This window comes from Symphalangus syndactylus, chromosome 6, assembly GCF_028878055.3.
Source record: "Symphalangus syndactylus isolate Jambi chromosome 6, NHGRI_mSymSyn1-v2.1_pri, whole genome shotgun sequence".
Lineage (NCBI taxonomy): Eukaryota > Metazoa > Chordata > Mammalia > Primates > Hylobatidae > Symphalangus > Symphalangus syndactylus.
This window is the reverse complement of record NC_072428.2, coordinates 42,814,705-42,835,132: the sequence shown is the minus strand read 5'-3', so window position 1 is coordinate 42,835,132 and position 20,428 is coordinate 42,814,705. Positions and strand designations below refer to the sequence as shown.

At 37.3% G+C, this 20,428-nt stretch overlaps 1 protein-coding gene across 9 annotated transcripts in view; it reads right to left on the bottom strand.

The window, feature by feature from the left end:
- The window catches only part of BTBD10 (BTB domain containing 10), an 81,554-nt gene that overhangs the window by 1,183 nt on the left and 59,943 nt on the right, over positions 1–20,428 (bottom strand). For all 9 annotated transcript variants that reach the window (XM_055282381.2, XM_055282382.2, XM_063641977.1 and 6 more), the window contains 2 exons: positions 10,825–11,022; positions 8,328–8,438 (listed from right to left, as the gene is read on the bottom strand). In XM_055282381.2, the coding sequence (XP_055138356.1) occupies positions 8,328–8,438; positions 10,825–11,022 (309 nt within the window). The remainder of the gene's footprint in view (positions 1–8,327; positions 8,439–10,824; positions 11,023–20,428) is intronic.

Genomic DNA, 20,428 nt, shown 5'->3' with positions numbered 1-20,428 from the left:
AAAGCTTTTCTGCTATAGATCCTAAAGAAACAGAAATTAAAACAAAGAAGTGAAAACAATATTCCATCCACCTACTCATCAGTTCATGAGCCAGACATGAAAACCATATTGATGTAATTCATAAAATCTTCTATCATTCTTTCAATTACTCAATATACCAAACATCAAAAAAACATTCTTAAAGTAGGAGTATGTTGGAGCAGATCTTGATCTCTAGCTATGCATCCTTTTTTTTTTTTTTGACATAGAGTCTCACTTTGTCACCCAGGCTGGAGTGCCATGGTGCGATCTTGGCTTACTGCAACCTCTGCCTCCCAGGTTCAAACAATTCTCCCACCTCAGTCTCCAGAGTAGCGGGGATTACAGGCATGTGCCACCGTGCCTGGCTAATTTTTGTATTTTTAGTAGAGAGGGAGTTTCACCAGATTGCCCAGGCTGGTCTCGAACTCCTGACCTCAAGTGATCTGCCTCGGCCTCCCAAAATGCTGGGATTACAGGCGCAAGCCACCATGCCGGCCTCTAGCTATGTATCCTTATATTCTCGTCACAGGATTACCTGGCCTACAGGCCTGGAATTTATGCCACATTAGCCTTCTAGTTTCCTTAAACCTACATCTCGTCTTTATATTGCTCTGAGTTTTTTCTTTTCTTTTTTTTTTTTTAAAGTTTATAGATTTTATTAAATTAATGATGCTTTGATTTGTTGCATACTTTTAGGTCAATTTCTTTTTTTTTTTTTTTTTTTTAATTATACTTTAGGGTTTTAGGGTACATGTGTTAAATGAAAAAGCTGTACAGCTCTCCAGGTGGTTCTAGATACTTCTGCATCTAGATCAGCAAGGCCAACATTTTAACCTCCCATATCATTTTAACATTACTACTCCCAACAACCAAGCATTCAATTTATAGTCACATTTCCAAAGCAGCGTTCCCTGATTAATAATACCTAATATTACCTTCCTCTTTTGGAACATAGTCACTTAAAAGTAAGGACAACCCTAGATTTGAAAAAAAAAAAATTAGTTACTTACTAGTAAGGCCATTTCTCCAAAGATCAACTGTCCTTAAGAAACTATTACAGACCCCTTCCCTCCTTTCTTCTAGTAAGAATTAACTAGTTTGGACCAGGGATTGGCAAACACTTTCTGTAAAGGTCCAGAGTAAATACTTCAGGCTTGTAGGCCACATGGTTTCTACTAGAACTACTTCTCTCTGCCACTGTAAAGTGAAATCAGCCACAGAGAATACGTAAATGAATGAGCGTGTGTATGTTTTTCTTTTTCTTTTTTTTTGGAGATGGAGTCTCTGTCACCCAGGCTGGAATGCAGTGGTGCTATCTCGGCTCACTGCAACTTCTGTCTTCCAGGTTCAAGAGATTCTCCTGCCTCAGCCTCTCGAGTAGCTGGGATTACAGGTGCCTGCCACCACACCTGGCTAATTTTTGTATTGTTGGTAGAGATGGGGTTTCACCATGTTGGCCAGGCTGATCTCAAACTCCCGACCTCCAGTGATCTTCGGCTTCCCAAAGTGCTGGGATTACAGGTGTGAGCCACTGTGCCCAGCCACATGTGTATGTTTCAATAAAACTTTATAAAAATGAGGCAATGAGCTGACTTTGGCCCATAGGCCAAAGTTAGACCATAGTTAGAATCAGAAAAAACAGAATGGCCTCACATAGTCGGGGATCAATTAATGATTACTGCATAAGGGAATGTATGTACGCATCGTTGGTAGCTAGTACAAATAGCCATGTTTGCAGTATGTGTGTATGTGGTGGGGGTGAGATAGGTGCAGCAGGTGAACAAAACTGAAAATCTAAAAACCTGTAGAATGTCTTCATTTCATACTTTTGGTCAATTACCTCTGAAGGCAGCACCAGAAATCAGAAAGGTCTCCATCTTCATTCCCTTGTCCTTGATTCCTCCTGGACTATTAGAAAGACTTTAAAATTCCCATCTCCTTGTATTCTGTCCTCCACACAAAATCACCACTCTAGACAAATGTAATCATATCACAATCCTTGCTTAAAAACTACCAATGGTTTCCTCGTGCTTAATGGGAAGGTCTGTACTCCTTAGAGTATTATACAAGGCTTTTTTTACAACCTGGTTCCATATCTACTTACTGTCATCTACTATGATGCTACACTCTTAACTCTAGAGTTCTTAAATACACCTGCCATATTAAGCTTTCCCCAAACATGCTTTTACATAAATTGTTCTGCTGCCTCTTCCCTCTCAGCCTCCTTACCCCTGCGCTCCACCTTCTTTTATCCTTGGCAAAAACATTAAGAATCTCCAACATTTAATCATTCACTTCTTATGCTCCATAGCACTCCCATATGTTAACAATACTTAACAGAACTAAACTGTAATTACCTTTTTGTATGTCTGACTCTCTGACCTAAATAATGAGTTCCTATATGGCAAAGCCAGTATCTGTTCGTTTATCCTCAGTGCCTAGCATAGTACCTGATACACTGCAGGTGCTAAACAAATATTTGAACAAAGAGTCAATGAACTACCAGGATATGCTAGTTACAAGTAATAACCTCTTCCAACATCCATCTTACTCAGAACATTTTTTCCTTTAAAAATAAAGTAAAATCAGCCCTTTGGGAGGCCAAGGCAGGCGGATCATGAAATCAAGAGATCGAGTCCATCCTGGCCAACATGGTGAAACCCCGTCTCTACTAAAAATACAAAAATTAGCTGGGTGTGGTGGTGTGCGCCTGTAGTCCCAGCTACTTGGGAGGCTGAGGCAGGAGAATCACTTGAACCCAGGAGGCGGAGACTGCAGTGAGCCGAGGTCACGCCACCGCATTCCAGCTTGGCGACAGAGTGAGACCCTGTCTGATAGAATAGATAGATAGATAGACAGATAGATAGATAAATAGATATAGATAGATAGATAGATAGATGATAGATAGATAGACAGACAGACAGACAGACAGACAGACAGATAGATAGAGCAAGCCTGCCCCTGACTTGCAGATTTACCAACCTATTCAGTCAACAGTTAATGGTTTAGCAGCTACTGCATCACAAAATTGTAATGCCAGAGTGCTACCTTAAAGGTGTTTATGCTCTATTAAGAGTCATTAAATTGTTCATAAAGTCAAAGAATATTCCAAACAGCAAACATACGTACATAAGAGAAAGTGTTAAAGCAATAGTGGAAGCATAAAGAATTCAGAAGATGAATGAGATTCTAATGGACTAAAATAGAAAAAGCTTCTTGAAGGCCTTCCTTAATCTTAATGAATGAGCAAAATGGGATGGGCAGAAACAAGGGGAGCGCAAGGTAGGCAGAGAAAGTATCATTCTAAGGAGAGAATTGCATCAGGTAAGCTACAGAGGCAGGAACACAGAAGATGGTTTAGGAGATCCTAACACATGTATGACTGGACTGAAAGTGTACTGGGAAATAGCTGGAGGTAACATTAGAAGACAGATTATGGTCAAATGGAGGAGAGCCATGAGTAAATTCTACTCTTTAATAAACAGTAAATTCTACTCTTTATTAAAAGAGAAGCTCAGATTTTTTTTTTATGCTTAGTTTGTTTAAATCTTGCAGAGAACAAAATTTTGTATGCAGTTCCAGAAACATGGAATTGGGAAATCAGAGATTCTGTATATAGGTGAACTTTCAGTGATAAGAGCCAGTCCTACTACTGTCTTGCCATTCCTGCCCAGGATGTAGAGGGTGGAACAATTCACAATCCCATCCAATTAAAGACTTCATTACTTTGTCTCGCATTTCCTATATTCTATGGTAACTGTAATTCCACAATTATTTTAGAGTTTGTTCTCTTCAGGTTCTGTTCTAAGTCTCAGCCAATTACTCTGACAGAAGAGAGCTTTCTACTGAGTTCAGGACAAGGACTAATGATGGGAGTAAGGCCACATCCAATATGGTCTGCTAGATGGGGTAGCAGTAGTCCTAAACTGCCTTAAGAACCCAACCCTAGGAGGTTGAGAGATGTTCCATTAAGGGATAAGTGAAACAAACAAAATGAAAAACCCCAAAGAAGTGCCTTTCGGTGGAATTGTGGTGTAGAGAATGATTTAGGTAAGAATTATCTGTGCTTTCCCACAACACATTTGTGTTTAACAACACCAATACACCCAAAAATCCTGCTTAAAAGTTAAGTAGAAGAGGCCTTAGGTAGGCCTGACTATAGCAATCTCTCAATATGAATATGGGACCACAGAGCTAAAATTATTTTTTGAACACTTCTGGCCTTATAAGTCATGTTTTCTCACATATCCAAGTTCTCTCCGGTCCTCCTCATGTCTCTTATACACCAACCCAACCTAGCTCCCATAAAAGTCAACACATTTAATATTCTAATAAACTTTTTTTAAGGGACTTGGGATTGGTATGGCAGGGGCATAGAAATGGTGGGGGAGGATAGTAACAAAATGGCTAACTTGGAAATCTCAATTTTTTTTCTTTAATCCCAGGAAAGTCTCAACACTTCTGCTGGGGTCATGACCATTCTACTTATTTTTTCAAGAGGTAAAAGTAATAGACTTGATAAGAAAATATGGCTACTGGTGTACATATTAGTGGAGAAAGAAAAGAGTGCTTCAGTACATAGAAGCAGTTATTGAAAAAAAGAACAGAAGAGCCTGGTTAGTTACCGCCCTGCCAAAGTCAAGCCCAATATCATAGACTGTAGTACACAGGCAAATAATATTGGCTATTTAAGTGGAAATTTTTTACACTTTAAATTTTAAATTTTTTAAATTTCCACTTAAAATAATATTTCAAAACCACTCACAGACTCAAATCACAGAGACTTGGATTCAAGACCTGGCTCTGCTATTTATTCCCAAAAAAACTTTAATAAGTACTCAACCTTTTAAGCTTTAGCTTCTTTCTCTTAAAAGCAGAGATAATGATAGACTGAATTAAGAAAATGTGGCACATATACACCATGGAATACTATGCAGCCATAAAAAATGATGAGTTCATGTCCTTTGTAGGGACATGGATGAAACTGGAAAACATCATTCTCAGTAAACTATCGCAAGGACAAAAAACCAAACACCGCATGTTCTCACTCATAGGTGGGAATTGAACAATGAGAACTCATGGACACAGGAAGGGGAACATCACACACTGGGGACTGTTGTGGGGTGGGGGGAGGGGGGAGGGACAGCATTAGGAGATATACCTAATGCTAAAAGACGAGTTAATGGGTGCAGGAAATCAACATGGCACATGGATACATATGTAACAAACCTGCACATTGTGCACATGTACCCTAAAACCTAAAGTATAATTAAAAAAAAAAAAAAAACAGAGATAATGATAGCTAACCAAATAACCTCATTAGGTGGAGGAAAGCTCTGTTTTACAAAATACCAGCTGATAAATGTAAAAGGAATGATAAATAAGAAAATTATCATTTTGCAATCCTCAATGAAATTACAAATTCAGGCAAAAATTATCAACTAGTATTTAAAACCTTTAGGTAATGATTAGCAGGGAGCTGAACATTCTTAGTGTCAAAATAATACCGCACAAAGGAACATCTTAATCTTCTAATGGAGAGATCAGGTTGTCACCCACAGATATGGTTTGGCTCTGTGTTCCCACCCAAATCTCATTACAAACAGTAATCCCAGCGTGTCAGGAGAGGGGCCTGGTGGGAGGTGTTTGAATCATGGCGGCGGTTTCCACCATGCTGTTCTTGTGATAGTGAGTTCTCACGAGATCTGACAGTTAAAAAGTATGTGGCAGTTCCTTCACTCTCTCCTGCCACCATGTGAAGAAGGTCCTTGCTTCCTCTTTGCCTTCTGCCATGATTATAAGTTTCCTGAGGCCTCCCAGTCATGCTTCCTGTTAAGCCTGCACAACTGTGCACCAAATAAATCTCTTTGCTTCTTCATAAATGACCCACTTTCAGGTAGTTCTTTATAGCAGTGAGAAAATGGACTAATACACAGACTAAGCCTTTAATCTAACTTACAGTTCACAGAAATTACAGAAGAGAGGGACTAAACTGAAGGACACACCAAGGAAATAATAGGGCAAATCCAGAAGTGGGGTCTTCTACAAGACAACTGGCCCAGACTCTTCAATAGGACAATATCATAAATAAGGAACTATTCTAGATTGAGAAATTTGACAAAACAAGCAGTTAGTTATAAGATGTGGTCCTAGACTGAATGTTGGTTTAGAGAAAACAGCTAAAAGGAAATTTGGGGAGACCACTGAGAAATTTCAATATGGATTGATTCAAATAAAGTATTCTTTAATTTTGTTGGGTATGTTAAAATATTTTTAGAGCTGCATATTAAAATATTTAGGAGTGAAATATTATATATATCATATATACATACAGATATATATTACATAATATATATATACATACACATATAATGTACTATTTTAAATGAATTTTATATGAGGTTAATAGTAAATAGTACTTGTTATAGGTCCTTACAATTATATGAAAATTCATTTAAGAGTTATGGCTCAATGCTTTAGAGCACTGCTATTATCTCCCTGTGACAGAGAAAGAAGTCCTCACTTTCAGTAACTAATTTACATATAGCTTTTCCATAAATCATTTATTTACTATTTGAGAACCACCTATACCTAGGAACTAGGCCACATGTTAGGTATGCAATATGCAACTTGACTTCTCTCAAGGAGCTCACAGTCTATGACTGAACAGAGTATTATATAGCAAATTATTCTAAGGAACAATTTCACAGAGGTTCCAAGAAGGTTTCAGAGGATTTAAAGGATGAATAATAGTCGCCATGTAGAGAAAGAGGAAGTAGAGTGGGAAGGAAGTAATTTCTAGTAAATAATATTTGATTATCACAACTATCCTCTAAGATAGACAGAGTATTATATTCACTACCAAGATAAAGGAAACTGATGCTCAGAAAGGCTGAGGGACTTACCTTAAGACACTTGGCCAGTATACTCCTTACCATGGCCTATAAGACCCTGCATCTTCTGATCCTACTTTATCTCTTCTACTAACTTTCAGACCAACTATATCTCTTCAAATCTCCTCCTCATGTATTATACCAGACATACATGTATGTTTTCTGTACTACAAATATAGTAAGCTCATTCCTACCTCAACCCTTTTGCACTTGCTATTTTCTCCTTCTAGAACCATTTTTGTCACCAGGCCTCCCCTTGAATGTCTTCTCCTCAGGAGGCCTTCCCTGTCCTCCCAGTCTAAAGTAGCTCCCAGTGCCTTCTCTCTAGCTCTAAGACCAAGTAGCTAAATCTCACTGTTTACAAAATAATGGACTAGGACACTAGACCAATGCTTCCTTTATCAGCAATTCCACTGCTTTTTAAGCCCAAAGTCTCTGCACCTTCTCACACAAAAATCCTGTTTCTGGTTATTCTTCCTATATATCTCAGCAGCCCATTACTGTTCTCCAGCAGTTCAATCAGGTAGGTCAATGATCAACACTCTTATCTTCATTATCACCATCACAAACATATGCTGCAAACTTACTGTGTACTAGGCAGTGTTTTTCATATATTAATTCATTCTATCCTTACAAAAACCTTATAAAGTACTCATTAATGCTCTCATTTTAGAGGAAAGAAATTGAGGCACAGAATTTTTTAGTGCCTTGGCCAAGGTCATACAGCTATTAAGTCACAGGATTTGAACATAAGTAATCTGGCTCCAGAGCTTTTAGTCTTTACTTTGTCATGTTATATCAATTAAGACACTTTGTTCTTCTTAAGGGTATTTTAAAATAAAAGAGGCATCTGATAAAACATTACAGAAAAATTCTTTTAATTCATAAAGTAAGCTATCTAAAACTCTATGCTTTTACATAAGATGAAAGAATATTTCATAATTTGTACTTACCTTGAAAATAAGCTATTATCATACTTTAAGACATAAGTAAGCCACTAGTAGTGCTGCTTTTACATGAATTTTCAGGAAGTAATTTTTAATTCTATTGGGCTTCAATGATCACTACTATGCAAAGAGCCCTGCCAATCCTATGGGAATGTACATATATTCATGTCCACACACACCACATGGGCTTTGTCAAAAATGAATTAGGGCAAACTAGGGCAGAAAAAGACAAATTCATATCTCTATCACTAGAGAATCTTATGGAATAACAATTTCTAATGGCCTTTTATCTGTCTTCTAAGTGCAGCTGATTTTTGTTATTTATAGGTCTACTGCATAAGCATGTGGTAATCATTTGTCAGAGTTTTTCTCAAAGCATTCCAACTGTATTCTAAATAAGATCCAATTGTTTTTAACCTTTTTGTTTTCAAAAGAAAATTAATAGAAAATAATGAAAATGTCTTACCTTCTATTCCCAATCTAATCTTCTTAAGACCCCTCTCCTTCAAAACTGACTTGGCCACATCTCTGTTTTCAATATACTTGAAAAATCTATATAATTTTGTGCTATAAATAACTGGAAACAAAAAGACAAAAATATTATTGTATTAAATTAAAGGATTTAGAGATGAACTTAAATTTATCTTGCTCATCAAAGGGGCCTAACAGTCCTAAAAGCCCAAATAATGGATGCAGTAATGCCAAAGGATGACTAGCCAACATGACAGGGCAGTATTCAGTATAGTTAATGTAGAAGCAAATGTCTACTTAAGTGGAAACAAGAAAAGCTTTGACAACCAATCAGAAAACCCAATCCATAGGAAGAACTCCTTCTGAAAGATACATCATCTACACATTTACTGGAATGAGATCTGCCCCAAGTTTCAAATAAGAGAATCCAAAGAAGATATCAATATCGCATCATTATCAAGCAAAGTAAAGGACTTTGCTAAGATGTCTACAAGGTCTAGTCTAGAGGGGGAAAAACTGCCTTGTCAAAGAGTACAAAACAGATACATTTTACATTTCATGGATTGAGCAACTATTAATAATTTCCCAAAAGGCAAAGACCCTCCCCACAAACTGTTTTCCATTCAGGCGAACAGCCCCATTTAATACTGATGTTAAAAATGGCAGATTCGAGCAAGTTCTGCCTAGGTTAGTCTGTTTAGAGCAAACTGGCTTTGCAAAGGACAGATATTCCACTGACAACATGTTGAGTCTTCCAAATGTGCTGAGAACTTCAGGGAGTTAGACTGATGGACATTCCTCGCCTTCTCTCTTTCAGGTTGAGTTATCTCCCTTAAAAGGTGAACTGCAAAGGTTTTTTCAAAAAAAGAAAAACACACTCACAAACCAAACATGCTGGTTTAAGAGCCAATAAAAGGAAAATACGTAAATAAACTCTACTCATGGGGTAAATTTGTGATTATTACTATATCCTTAAGATTTACTGGCATTTTAAGATAATTTTAGATCTTAGAAAGGACAATATCTGTCATAGAGTCACATGTAGAAAAATCAGGCTGAAAGGCTATCTCTAGTTCCTCAAATGAATCTTCTTTATGTTGGATCATCTTGATACAAAATAATACATATTTAGACAACTAAGTAAAAATGTTTTCAGGCCTTTTAAGCTTTAAGATAAAAAACAAGAAAACAAAAAAATATTGAAGTGAAAAGTTCAACAACGGAAAAGAAAACACCAGGTTTATTATAATTCCTTTATCACTATAATATCATTTCTATGTTCTATGGTTGGCTGTACTTTCTTGGGGTCAAACCTTTTGAAAAGTAAAATGTAAGTTATAAGCTTGTTCACTCCTTTTCCTGAACAGAAAATAACTTAGTATACCTCTTTTATTTTTGACAACCTTTCATTTTTCTTGGGTTTTGTTCAACTTTTTATTCCACATATTATAGAAAACCATTGTCAGCAAAGAGCCTAGAACTGAGGAAATAGCAACAGAAATGTCTATTACTACAACTATCCACAAAGGAATCACAACACTCATTTAAGTACATCATGCAAAAGAAATACCTCAGTGCAAACTCTGTAAAGTGCTACCATAACTTGTGTTAAAATAATCTTTCAAAAATCTCCTTTAGAAGTAAAAAAGAATGCCATCTGGAGTCTGCTTTGTTTTGATTTTATAAAAGCGTGTGTGAAATGGAAAAATCAGAGAGAAGGTGTTTTGTTACTTTCTATATTAAACCCTAATCCTTACCAAGTCAACAGACTATATAGTACAGAAGAAGATGCTAGGCTATTTTATTCAATTCCTTGAGTCACTCTTTCAATTCTTCCTTATTTATAAAACTAGTCAAAAATACTAATATTGGGCTCATCAAGAAAAATAACAAAAAAAATAAGAAACAGTGTTAGTGATTGCTGCTCAAGATAGGCCATTTTGGTCAAAATGCCCAAAAGAACTATAATTCTACAAAGCCTTATGAAAGGTCATTGTATCCTTGATGAACATATATCATATTTTAAAAAAGGGTACCTTAGAACTTAAAGTTATCCTCAAAATCAATGAGTTAAAGCTTCCAAATTTATGTAAAAAAACCTCATTTTTTAAAAAAGCTATTTTTATAAAGGAACTAGTTCTCCTGAATGCTTTTAAATACAAAGAAAAAAAATCTATCAAGTTCCAGAGAGTCAACAAATAACTAACCATGTGTGTATGGCATGGGCGGGGCACATTCTTCTGTACAGGGACATATAATAAACACTTTGGGCATTGCGAGCCATGCAGTTTCTGTTGCAACTACTCAACTCTGCCACTGTAGCATGAAAGCAGCCATAGGCAATACATAAAACTTAATTTATAAAAATAGGCGATGGGCTGGATTGACCCCCAGGCTATAGTTTGCTAGTCTATGAGAAGAGCTCTTTCTTTACATAAACAAGAAATAATTCGTGATGATTCAGGAGAGAGAAAACATGCCAGAATACTTACTTTGTGAATATTCTTCTCCCATTTGTGGTGGATATTCTTCATCCCAATCAACCACATCATCATCTGTAAGCACCACTATATGACATTCCCGTTCCCCACTCTGGGCACTAGCTACCATGAGAGGGAGGATCATTTCTTCTAGATAAAATTCAAATTGTCTACGAGCACCATCATTTGATAACTCATGCATTAGGGCACCTGAAATGAAACCCACAAAAATATCTTACCAAAACTTTTCCTAAAAAGAGTTCTTTTAGAAATATAGAATCTTATAAAAAGAAAGGCCAATTAAAGGCAGCCTACATAGGCCCCCTCATTTTACACATCATGAAATAACTTGCCTAATATTACAAAACTAATTTGCAAAGTCAGAATTAAAACTCTATCTCTAGCCTAGCATATTTTTCACTATACCATATTATCTTCCATCAGTATACACAATATGTTTTAAGGTATATCTTAAGGATACTTTTCAGGTTATCCACATAAACTGAAATAGTTCTTATATTCCATTTCCTGCATGCTCTCCTTCTCAGAAAGTTACAAACAGAATTAATATTTCAGTGCAAGTTGAGAGGTGAGGTGAAAAGGGTCAATAGTCTTTAGAATAAGGCAGGCAAAAGATCAAGCAAAATACATGATGCAGGAATTCCACAGCAAACTTGATACTAGAAGTGAGAGAGCTGAAAGATAGACTTCAACCTCCTTAAGCACAGACATAATGAACAACTTCAATTTCCTAAATGCACAGCCACAAACTCACCTGCACTGCTTTTTTCTTTTATTCCTATGTAATGGCAATGTCCTATCTCCCTACTGAAGATGTCAACATCTCAAGAACTACTGCTACTGCATCAGCCTGGAGAGCGAAGTTAAAGAAGCAACCATGGCAACCATATGCATGAGTGAGAGAGAGAGAGAAAGAGAAAGAGAGAGTGAGCGAGAGAGAGAGACTGTGTGTGTGTGTGTGTGTGTGTGTGTTGTAAAAACTGGAGAACTGGAGAAGGGGTGAAGGAGGACACTAGAACTCAAACCTACAGTCTCCCAAAGGAGAGCTTTTCCTCCCTACAAGATGTCGCTATAATTATATATTATATAATAATTAACACTATATAATTAATATATTACAATTAATATAATAATTGGTTAGATAATTAAATAATCTACATTACTATTACTTAGCCATGTCTCTCTCCAGGCTGGCTATTTCCCATTATCATTTTAAAAAGTTATCTTTATAGACAAATACCTGTATTTCAACACCTTCTCTCTCCCCAACTTCTGAACCAATTCCAATCTGGCTTCCATTCTCACTATACTACAAAAATGTCTTGCTATGGTCTCCAAATGGCCTTCATATTGTTAAAGACAATAATCATCTTTTGGTCCTGATCTTATTTGACCTCTCAGTTTAATCTCCTACAATGGAACACTCTTTCTTGAAACATCCTCACCCCTAAGAATCTCTGATACCATTATCCCTGTTTTTTTTCCTCCTCCTGGCTATTCTTCCTCAGTAACCTTTGCTAACTTTTTCTCCTCCAGCTGTTCATTAAATACTGTATTTCTCAGGACAATTTTAAGTTCTTTTCTTATTTATCTTACGCTGAGAATTCCCAAATTTATTTCTATTAATTCAGTCTTCTGTATTCGAGATGTATTATATTCAGCTGCTTTCCGGAAATTTCCACTTGGATGTAACCTCAGAGGTACCTCAAACTCAATACATCCAAAATTTAACTTACTATCTCTATCTCTATCTCTCTCCACAGTATTTTTCACATCAGTAAATGGCATCACTATCCACCCAAGTTTTCAGAACTATCTCAGCACAGTGCTGGGCATATAATGGGAACTTAAATGTTAGTATACTACATGAATAAATCCTGGATTTCTCCTTCACCTCCTAATTCAAATAATTCCTCAAGTCTTCTTAAACATACCTTGAATTGCGTTATTTCCTTCTTTTGGCACAAAGATAGCTGCAAAATCTCCTAAGCCACATACTTTTCTGCAAGGTGACCTTGACATCTCTTCCCAAAAAGTGGAGTCTAGCTCCCCTCCCCTTTAATTAGACTGGTAATACAAATTTGTTTGTAACCGGAGGCGCTTGGTTGAGGGGACAACACATGACTTTGGAGGCTAAGTCAGAAGAAGCCTTGCAATTTCTGCCTTGGTTTCTGGAATGCTTTTTCTTCAAATGCTTCCTTTCTGAATGCAGCCTCCAGGATTTGAGAAGCTCAAGTCATACGGAGAGAATACACATAGGTATTCTGTTTGACATTCCAGCCTTTCAGTCATCCTAGTCCTGGCACCAGATATGTGAATAAAGCCTCCAGCCTTGTGAGCCACCCCAGTCCATCAATTCTTCACAGATGAGGCCTCAGATATTGTGATACAGCCATAAGCCACCTCTGCTGTGCCCTGTATAAATTCCTGACCCACAGAATAAATAAGAGTAATAAAATGGTTATAGTTTATGCTAAGCTTGGGGTGGTTTATTACACAGCAATAGTTAACCCGACATATTCCATCCCCTTGCCTCCATCCTGGTTCTGTTCATCATTAACTCTCACCCAAACCACTATAAAATCTTTCTGATTACATTCCCCCAACATCTGCTTCTGCCTCTCCGCAATTCATTTTTTCCCCACAGCAGCCAAATCTAATTGTCTCTCATGACTTGTACTATCCTTAAATTAAGTCTCAAATCCTCAACTTGGTACATAAAGCCCTGCTAATGTGAAAAAGAATGTTATATATCAGTGTGTAGAATCAATCCTTTAATATTTAAATTTCTTTAAATATTATCCATATACTGATGACTCCCACTTATATCTAGCCCACATTTCTCTGCTGAACTTTAGCCATGTATACCCAATGCTCCACTTAACATTTCTACTTGGATATCTAACAGGTATTTCAAACTTAACATGTTCAAAATCAAGCTTTTAGATTTTTGCTCCTCATGAAGTCTCCCCCATCTCAATTAATGGCAACCTCACACTTCCAGTTAAAGCTCTCCTCTCCTTTCCACTCCACATTCAATTGAAGAGGAAATCCTGGTAATCTGAACATCCAATATACCCAGAATCTGACTACTTCTTACTGCTTCCACTCTAATCCAAGCCCCTACCATCTCATACCTGGACTTTGACAATGGCTTCCTAATTGATCTCTTTGCTTCTAGCACAATTCCCCTTTTGGTCCATTTTTAACACAACAGCCAAAAATGATTCTTTTAAACCTTAAGTCAGGTCAGGATTATAGCACTGAACAACTCTACACTGACTTCTGTGTGAACAGGGTCCCCATGAAATGGTACAATGTGACAGCCTTACAGATAATATCACTCTTTTGTTAAACCCCTCCCATATCTTCCAATCTCACTCAGAGTAAAAGCCAAAACATAAAGGCCTTATTTGACCTAGGTGCTGTGTTACCTCTCTGACCACATCTCCTATTACTGACACTCTCACTCACTCCACTCCAGCTATCCTGGCCTCTCTGCTGCTCTCAAATATACCAGACAAGCTCCTTCATTGTGTGCATTCACTAGTAACCTCTGCTTGGAATTTAACATTTTTATTTCCAATGAAAGTTTCTCTGGCTCCTCTAAGTAACTTCTTCACTTTTTTCTCCTTGGCACTTATCACTAACATACCATATATGATTTATTTACTTTGTTTATCACATGTTTTTCTCAATAGAGTGTACGTTCCATTAGAACAGAAAGTTATGCCTGGTTTGTTCATGCTGAATCCCCAAAACTTGGAACAGTGCTTAGTACAGTGTAGAGTCATTAAATATTTGTTCAATTCATAAATTTTGTTTCCTCTTTACCTCTCAGGCCTTATTCCTCACCATTCATACTCCATCCCTCTGTGCTAGCCACATTTGCCTTTTTTTTGAGTATCCTAAATATGTCATATTCCTTCCCACTTAAACCTCTGCACACATCATTTCTACTGCTTGTATGGTCAGCTTTCCCCCACTCTTTGCCACTCCTTCAGGTCTCAGCTTTAAGGCACTTAGATAATGATTCTCCACAGACCCTTTGTCATACACTTCTAATAATACCTCATTTCTTCACTGCATTTTTCACAGCTTTTATTACTTGTTAAATGTCTGTCCTCCCAACTACACTATAAACTCCATAAAGGCAGGGACAATGTCTGTCTTTATTCATCAGTATATGTACTATATGCATGAAACTCATAAAAAGCTTGATTAAGAAGGAAGAGGGGACGAAAGGACAAGTTAAATGGTAAACTAGAAATGAATAGTTGATCAGGACACAGAGGCACAAGAATGATATAGTGGACTCTGGGAAGTCGGTGGGGAAGGCTGGGAGGAAGTGAGGGATAAAAGACTACATACTGAGTACATTGTACGCTGTCCGGGTGATGAGTGCACCAAAATCTCAGAAATAACCACTAAACATTTATCCATGTAACCCAAAACCACCTGTATCCCAAAAACAACTGAAATAAAATTTAAAAAAAATTAAAGTTGACACTTAGAAATTAAAGATAAAAAGGTAGAAATCCCCAGTGTAAAGACAATGTTTGAAGCCACAGTGATGAATAGCACCACTTAGAATAAGTGCAGATTCTGTGAGAAAGTAGCTAACAGTGGAGAACAACCACATTCCAAGGATCAGGAAAAAGGATGCCAAAAAGCCAAAGGAAGGGAGAGTCAAGAAAAAAATGAGTAACATCATAATTAAGCCTAAAAGAAATGCCTTTATTTTTCTTAAGACAGGTTCTCGCTATGTTGTGTAGGATGATTTCGAACCCCTGGGCTCAAGTGCTCCTCCCACCTCAGCCTCTCAAAGTGCTGGGAATATAGACATGATCCCCACGTCCAGGGAAATGCCTTTACAGACAGAGATGCCAGAATTCCCATTAAACTTAACATTGTTCAAAATCTTCTAGCCAATTTGACAGGACAAAAAAAAGATATAAAAAGTGATATTTATAACATAGTAAATTAACTATGAGGCATATATGAGGATCAACTAAAAAATTATTAGAAACAAACAGGGCTCTATGAGGTGGCTAAATGCACAAAATTCAGTAGCTTTATTATAAGTTAGCACTTAGAAAAGTTAAACATATTCTACACACAGCAATAAAACACAAAATATTAACAAGACCAGAGCAGAAACTATATGAAGAAAACTATAAAACTCTACCTGAAGACACAAAAGTGTGAATAAATGGGAAGACACAGCATTTGGAGCTATATGTTAATTCTTCTAAAAAGTTAACTTCAAAGGATTCCAATGAAAAGCTCAAGTTTTTTTTAATGAGAATGTTTTTGAACATCTAGAACAGACATAAGTCAGATTTGAGTATGTTTGGGCCTGAGGTTTACTACATAGAGAAAGGGAAAGACTGATGATACCAGAGAGGACAACCAGTGGAAAAGGGTCCTAAAAACACACAAGAGAATACAATAATTTATTAGTTCAGCAAACATTTTGTTGAGTCCTTAGGATGTGCCACATACTATAGACACAAAGTCAAAAAGATATAGTCTCTGTCCTCAAGTCCAAACTAGTTTAATGCCACAAACTGGAAAAGAGTGCCTCAACCAGAGAGAGAGAACATGCAAGTAAATTGCATAATTTCTTCTTAAATTAAGACATAAGCCCAGATATTTCAGTGCAAAGTGCCATTCCAAATATTCAGCAAAGGCATATATTTGCAAGAAAAAAAATTTACTTTTGGATTCAAGTGTACTTACATTTTTACAAGACCACTTCCACCTCTTCAAATTCTATACAGTTTTTTTAAAACGTCTTTGAGAATCTCTAGATTTTTAGTAACATATATTACAAGTAATCTAGAAACTACAAATATTACTGAAAAGCTAAAAGTCTAGGATAAGATTACACATATTTTACATAAACCCTTACTTTTAATCCATAACATATAAAAGATACTTAGTAGTAATAACAAGCTAAACTATGCACAACAAAAGATTGCAGAACTAACAGATTCACATCATCTGTAAAAAATTCTAGTTTTTGTTCTCGTTGGTTTCAAAGAACATCTTTATTTCTGCCTTCATTTCGTTATGTACCCAGTAGTCATTCAGGAGCAGGTTGTTCAGTTTCCATGTAGTTGAGCGGTTTTGAGTGAGTTTCTTAATCCTGAGTTCTAGTTTGATTGCACTGTGGTCTGAGAGAGAGTTTGTTATAATTTCTGTTCTTTTACATTTGCTGAGGAGAGCTTTACTTCCAACTATGTGGTCAAGTTTGGAATAGGTGTGGTGTGGTGCTGAAAAAAATGTATATTCTGTTGATTTGGGGTGGAGAGTTCTGTAGATGTCTCTTAGGTCCGCTTGGTGCAGAGCTGAGTTCAATTCCTGGGTATCCTTGTTAACTTTCTGTCTCATTGATCTGTCTAATGTTGACAGTGGGGTGTTAAAGTCTCCCATTATTATTGTGTGAGAGTCTAAGACTCTTTGTAGGTCACTCAGGACATGCTTTATGAATCTGGGTGCTCCTGTATTAGGTGCATATATATTTAGGATAGTTAGCTCTTCTTGTTGAATTGATCCCTTTACCATTATGTAATGGCCTTCTTTGTCTCTTTTCATCTTTGTTGGTTTAAAGTCTGTTTTATCCGAGACTAGGATTGCAACCCCTGCCTTTTTTTGTTTTCCATTTGCTTGGTAGATCTTCCTCCATCCTTTTATTTTGAGCCTATGTGTGTCTCTGCACATGAGATGCGTTTCCTGAATACAGCACACTGATGGGTCTTGACTCTTTATCCAATTTGCCAGTCTGTGTCTTTTAATTGGAGCATTTAGCCCATTTACATTTAAAGTTAATATTGTTATGTGTGAATTTGATCCTGTCATTATGATGTTAGCTGGTTATTTTGCTCGTTAGTTGATGCAGTTTCTTCCTAGCCTTGATGGTCTTTACAATTTGGCATGATTTTGCAGTGGCTGGTGGCGGTTGTTCCTTTCCATGTTTAGTGCTTCCTTCGGGAGCTCTTTCAGGGCAGGCCTGGTGGTGACAAAATCTCTCAGCATTTGCTTGTCTGTAAAGTATTTTATTTCTCCTTCACTTATGAAGCTTAGTTTGGCTGGATATGAAATTCTGGGTTGAAAATTCTTTTCTTTAAGAACGTTGAACATTGGCCCCCACTCTCTTCTGGCTTGTAGAGCTTCTGCCGAGAGATCAGCTGTTAGTCTGATGGGCTTCCCTTTGTGGGTCACCCGATCTTTCTCTCTGGCTGCTCTTAACAATTTTTCCTTCATTTCAACTTTGGTGAATCTGACAATTATGTGTCTTGGAGTCGCTCTTCTCAAGGAGTATCTTTGTGGCGTTCTCTGTATTTCCTGAATCTGAATGTTGGCCTGCCTTGTTAGATTGGGGAAGTTCTTCTAGATAATCTCCTGCAGAGTGTTTTCCAACTTGGTTCCATTCTCCTCGTCACTTTCAGGTACACCAATAAGACAAAGATTTGGTCTTTTCCCATAGTCCCATATTTCTTGGTGGCTTTGTTCTTTTCTTTTTATTCTTTTTTCTCTAGACTTCCCTTCTCACTTCATTTCATTCATTTCATCTTCCATCGCTGATAACCTTTCTTCCAGTTGATCGCATCAGCTCCTGAGGCTTCTGCATTCTTCACGTAGTTCTCGAGCCTTGGCTTTCAGCTCCAAAGACACAACATACCAGAATCTCTGGGACACATTCAAAGCAGTGTGTAGAGGGAAATTTATAGCACTAAATGCCCACATGAGAAAGCAGGAAAGATCCAAAATTGACACCCTAACATCACAATTAAAAGAACTAGAAAAGTAAGAGCAAACACATTCAAAAGCTAGCAGAAGGCAAGAAATAACTAAAATCAGAGCAGAACTGAAGGAAATAGAGACACAAAAAACCCTTCAAAAAATTAATGAATCTAGGAGCTGGTTTTTTGAAAAGATCAACAAAATTGATAGACCGCTAGCAAAATGAATAAAGAAGAAAAGAGAGAAGAAACAAATAGATGCAATAAAAAATGATAAAGGGGATATCACCACCGATCCCACAGAAATACAAACTACCATCAGAGAACACTACAAACACTTCTACGCAAATAAACTAGAAAATCTAGAAGAAATGGATAAATTTCTCAACACATACACCCTCCCAAGACTAAACCAGGAAGAAGCTGCATCTCTGAAGAGACCAATAAGAGGCTCTGAAATTGTGGCAATAATCGATAGCTTACCAACCAAAAAGAATCCAGGACCAGATGGATTCACAGCCGAATTCTACCAGAGGTACAAGGAGGAGCTGGTACCATTCCTTCGGAAACTATTCCAATCAATAGAAAAAGAGGGAATCCTCCCTAACTCATTTTATGAGGCCAGCATCATCCTGATACCAAACCCTGGCAGAGACACAACCAAAACAAAGAATTTTAGACCAATATCCTTGATGAACATTGATGCAAAAATCCTCAATAAAATACTGGCAAACCGAACCCAGCAGCACATGAAAAAGCTTATTCACCATGATCAAGTGGGCTTCATCCCTGGGATGCAAGGCTGGTTCAACATACACAAATCAATAAATGTAATCCAGCACATAAACAGAACCAAAGACCAAAACCACACGATTATCTCCATAGATGCAGAAAAGGCCTTTGACAAAATTCAACAACCCTTCATGCTAAAAACTCTCAATAAATTAGGTATTGATGGGATGTATCTCAAAATCATAAGAGCTATCTATGACAAACCCACAGCCAATATCATACTGAATGGGCAAAAACTGGAAGCATTCCCTTTGAAAACGGGCACAAGACAGGGATGCCCTCTCTCACCACTCCTATTCAACATAGTGTTGGAAGTTCTGGCCAGGGCAATTAGGCAGGAGAAGGAAATAAAGGCTATTCAATTAGGAAAAGAGGAAGTCAAATTGTCCCTATTTGCAGATGACATGATTGTGTATCTAGAAAACCTCATGGTCTCAGCCCAAAATCTCCTTAAGCTGATAAGCAACTTCAGTAAAGTCTCAGGATACAAAATCAATGTACAAAAATCACAAGCATTCTTGTACACCAATCACAGACAAACAGAGAGCCAAATCATGAGTGAACTCCCATTCACAATTGCTTCAAAGAGAATAAAATACCTAGGAATCCAACTTACAAGGGATGTGAAGGACCTCTTCAAGGAGAACTACAAACCACTGCTCAATGAAATAAAAGAGGATATAAACAAATGGAAGAACATTCCATGCTCATGGGTTGGAAGAATCAATATTGTGAAAATGGCCATACTGCCCAAGGTAATTTATAGATTTAATGCCATCCCCATCAAGCTACCAATGACTTTCTTCACAGAATTGGAAAAAACTACTTTGAAGTTCATATGGAACCAAAAAAGAGCCCGCATCGTCAAGTCAATCCTAACCCAAAAGAATAAAGCAGGAAGCATCATGCTACCTGACTTCAAACTATACTACAAGGCTACAGTAACCAAAACAGCATGGTACTGGTACCAAAACAGAGATACAGATCAATGGAACAGAACAGAGCCCTCAGAAACAACACCGCATATCTACAACTATCTGATCTTTGACAAACCT